At 43.8% G+C, this 1,773-nt stretch overlaps 1 protein-coding gene across 1 annotated transcript; it reads left to right on the forward strand.

Moving 5' to 3' along the window:
• Positions 1 to 312: 312 nt before the first annotated feature.
• On the forward strand, positions 313 to 1,327 carry LOC126713223 (uncharacterized). The gene has a single exon (XM_050412920.1). The coding sequence runs from the start codon at positions 403 to 405 to the stop codon at positions 1,168 to 1,170; it is 768 nt and encodes a 255-aa protein (XP_050268877.1). The 5' UTR covers positions 313 to 402; the 3' UTR covers positions 1,171 to 1,327.
• Positions 1,328 to 1,773: the final 446 nt, after the last annotated feature.

The following is a 1,773-nucleotide window of genomic DNA, read 5'->3' on the forward strand; positions in this document are numbered from 1 at the left end:
CTCCCAAACAACCAGTCAAATCTCCTTAAAAAAAATATCTCCGAAAAATCCACAAATAACGTAGTCAGCGGCGCCAGCTGAAACTCTTTTACAAACTGAAACCCCCAGGAAAGTCTCACGTCACACGCGGCAAAAAAAAAAAAAAAAAAAAAAAAAAAAAAATCATAAAAATCCCTGTCGTTTCGTATATAATCATAGTGTCGTTTCGTCCACGTCAGCATTTTAAGAAAAACAAAAAAACCGTGTGCTCCTCGCCCCCTGATTCCGTATCAAACTCTACCACCGCCTCTTTCTCTGTATATATATATAAAAAGTAAAACCCTTCACAGTTCACACCAACAACGTTGTTCTTATTCGTTTCAGAAGAAAAATAAAATCTCAAAATCGAAGAGCTAGGAGAAGATGTGTAGGTCGTCTGATTATTATCACGGGTACCAATCCAACGGTCGAGATCCTTTGCGAATCCGAGGTTTCTTTGTTCGGTTCTCGGGTCTGGATACTCGGAAACCAATACCGGAGTCGCTGACTCTGCTTTACCTTCCTCGTATAAATGATAACGTGCTCGAGGTGGACGGGTCGACGATCCGACCCGACTCGCCCGCGTTCGTGACGCTCCACCGGGTCGTGAGTGCGAAGACGAGGAGTGAGAACGAGGTTATATTCGGGAGCAGAGAACGGGTTCGGGCCAACGAAGCGGTGCGATTTGAAGTTTACTTGAGGGACGAGAAGGTCTTGAAGGGGATTTTCAGAAAAGGCGAGGGTAGCGAGTGGAAATTGGAGTGTAAGTGTGCGATAGAGAGTGAGGTTAGAGTTACGGAGGCGGAGGTACACGTGGCGGTGGAGGGACACGTGGCGATGAATGAGAAGGTGGAGATGGTAGTGAAGAATAGTAATAGAAGGACGAAGAAGAAGTGTGCAAGGTTAGAGGAGATTCCGGAGGAGAGAGAAGAGCAAGAGGAGGAGAGTGAATCGGACGGCTGTTGTCGTTGTTGTGGTGAGGAGGAGAGTGGATCGGACGGTGGAGATTTGAGGGAAGATTATACGGTCGAGATGGATGTGGAAGGAGTGAGATGGGCCGTTGATATGGGGATTTGGGTGATGTGTTTTGGGTTGGGGTTTTTGGTTTCTAAAGCCTCTGTTAAGAGCTTGAGACGCCGAAAAATGTTTTGATCCTTTTTATTATTATTTATTTTTAGGGGGTTTTAGTTTTTTTTGAATTCTTTGATTTGTCATTGCAATTGTTGTTCTAAATTGTAAAGAACCATGGGTTGTTGGAGAGTCAATCCCTTTATTTGACTATTTTCTAGTCACAATGATTGACTTTTTATGTGAATACGGAAGTTAAGAGTTTTCCCTTGAGTATGCTTCTATCCTCAATCAAGAAGAGGAGTTTTGGGCATTAAAATCTCAGGTAGACTGGCAAACTTTTTGGTGATGGTAACATCACCTTCTTCCATATGAAAACAATTACAAAGAGGAAACATAACAAAATTAGGAAGATCATGAATCATACAGGGGGATGAGTCATGATGAGGATCAAGTGATGGATATTATCCTTAATGGCTTCAAGGAGCTATACCAAACCCAACACCCGGCCTGTGTCTCCACTGAAGATATTGACATTAATTGGGCTGCTGCCCTCACTGAAGAGGAGTCCTGTAAGCTTTCAGCCATGCCCTCAGCCTTAGAAATTCACAAGGCCCTATTCTCTTTAAAGCCCTATAAAGCCCCAGGCATGGACGGGTTGCATGCCGGATTCTTTCAGCATTTTTG

The sequence above is a fragment of the Quercus robur genome, chromosome 2, assembly GCF_932294415.1.
Source record: "Quercus robur chromosome 2, dhQueRobu3.1, whole genome shotgun sequence".
NCBI classification, from domain to species: domain Eukaryota; kingdom Viridiplantae; phylum Streptophyta; class Magnoliopsida; order Fagales; family Fagaceae; genus Quercus; species Quercus robur.

Bases quoted from the DNA above. Each gene is read 5' to 3' on its own strand.
- LOC126713223 (XM_050412920.1), top strand. From the start codon at position 403: ATGTGTAGGTCGTCTGATTATTATCACGGGTACCAATCCAACGGTCGA.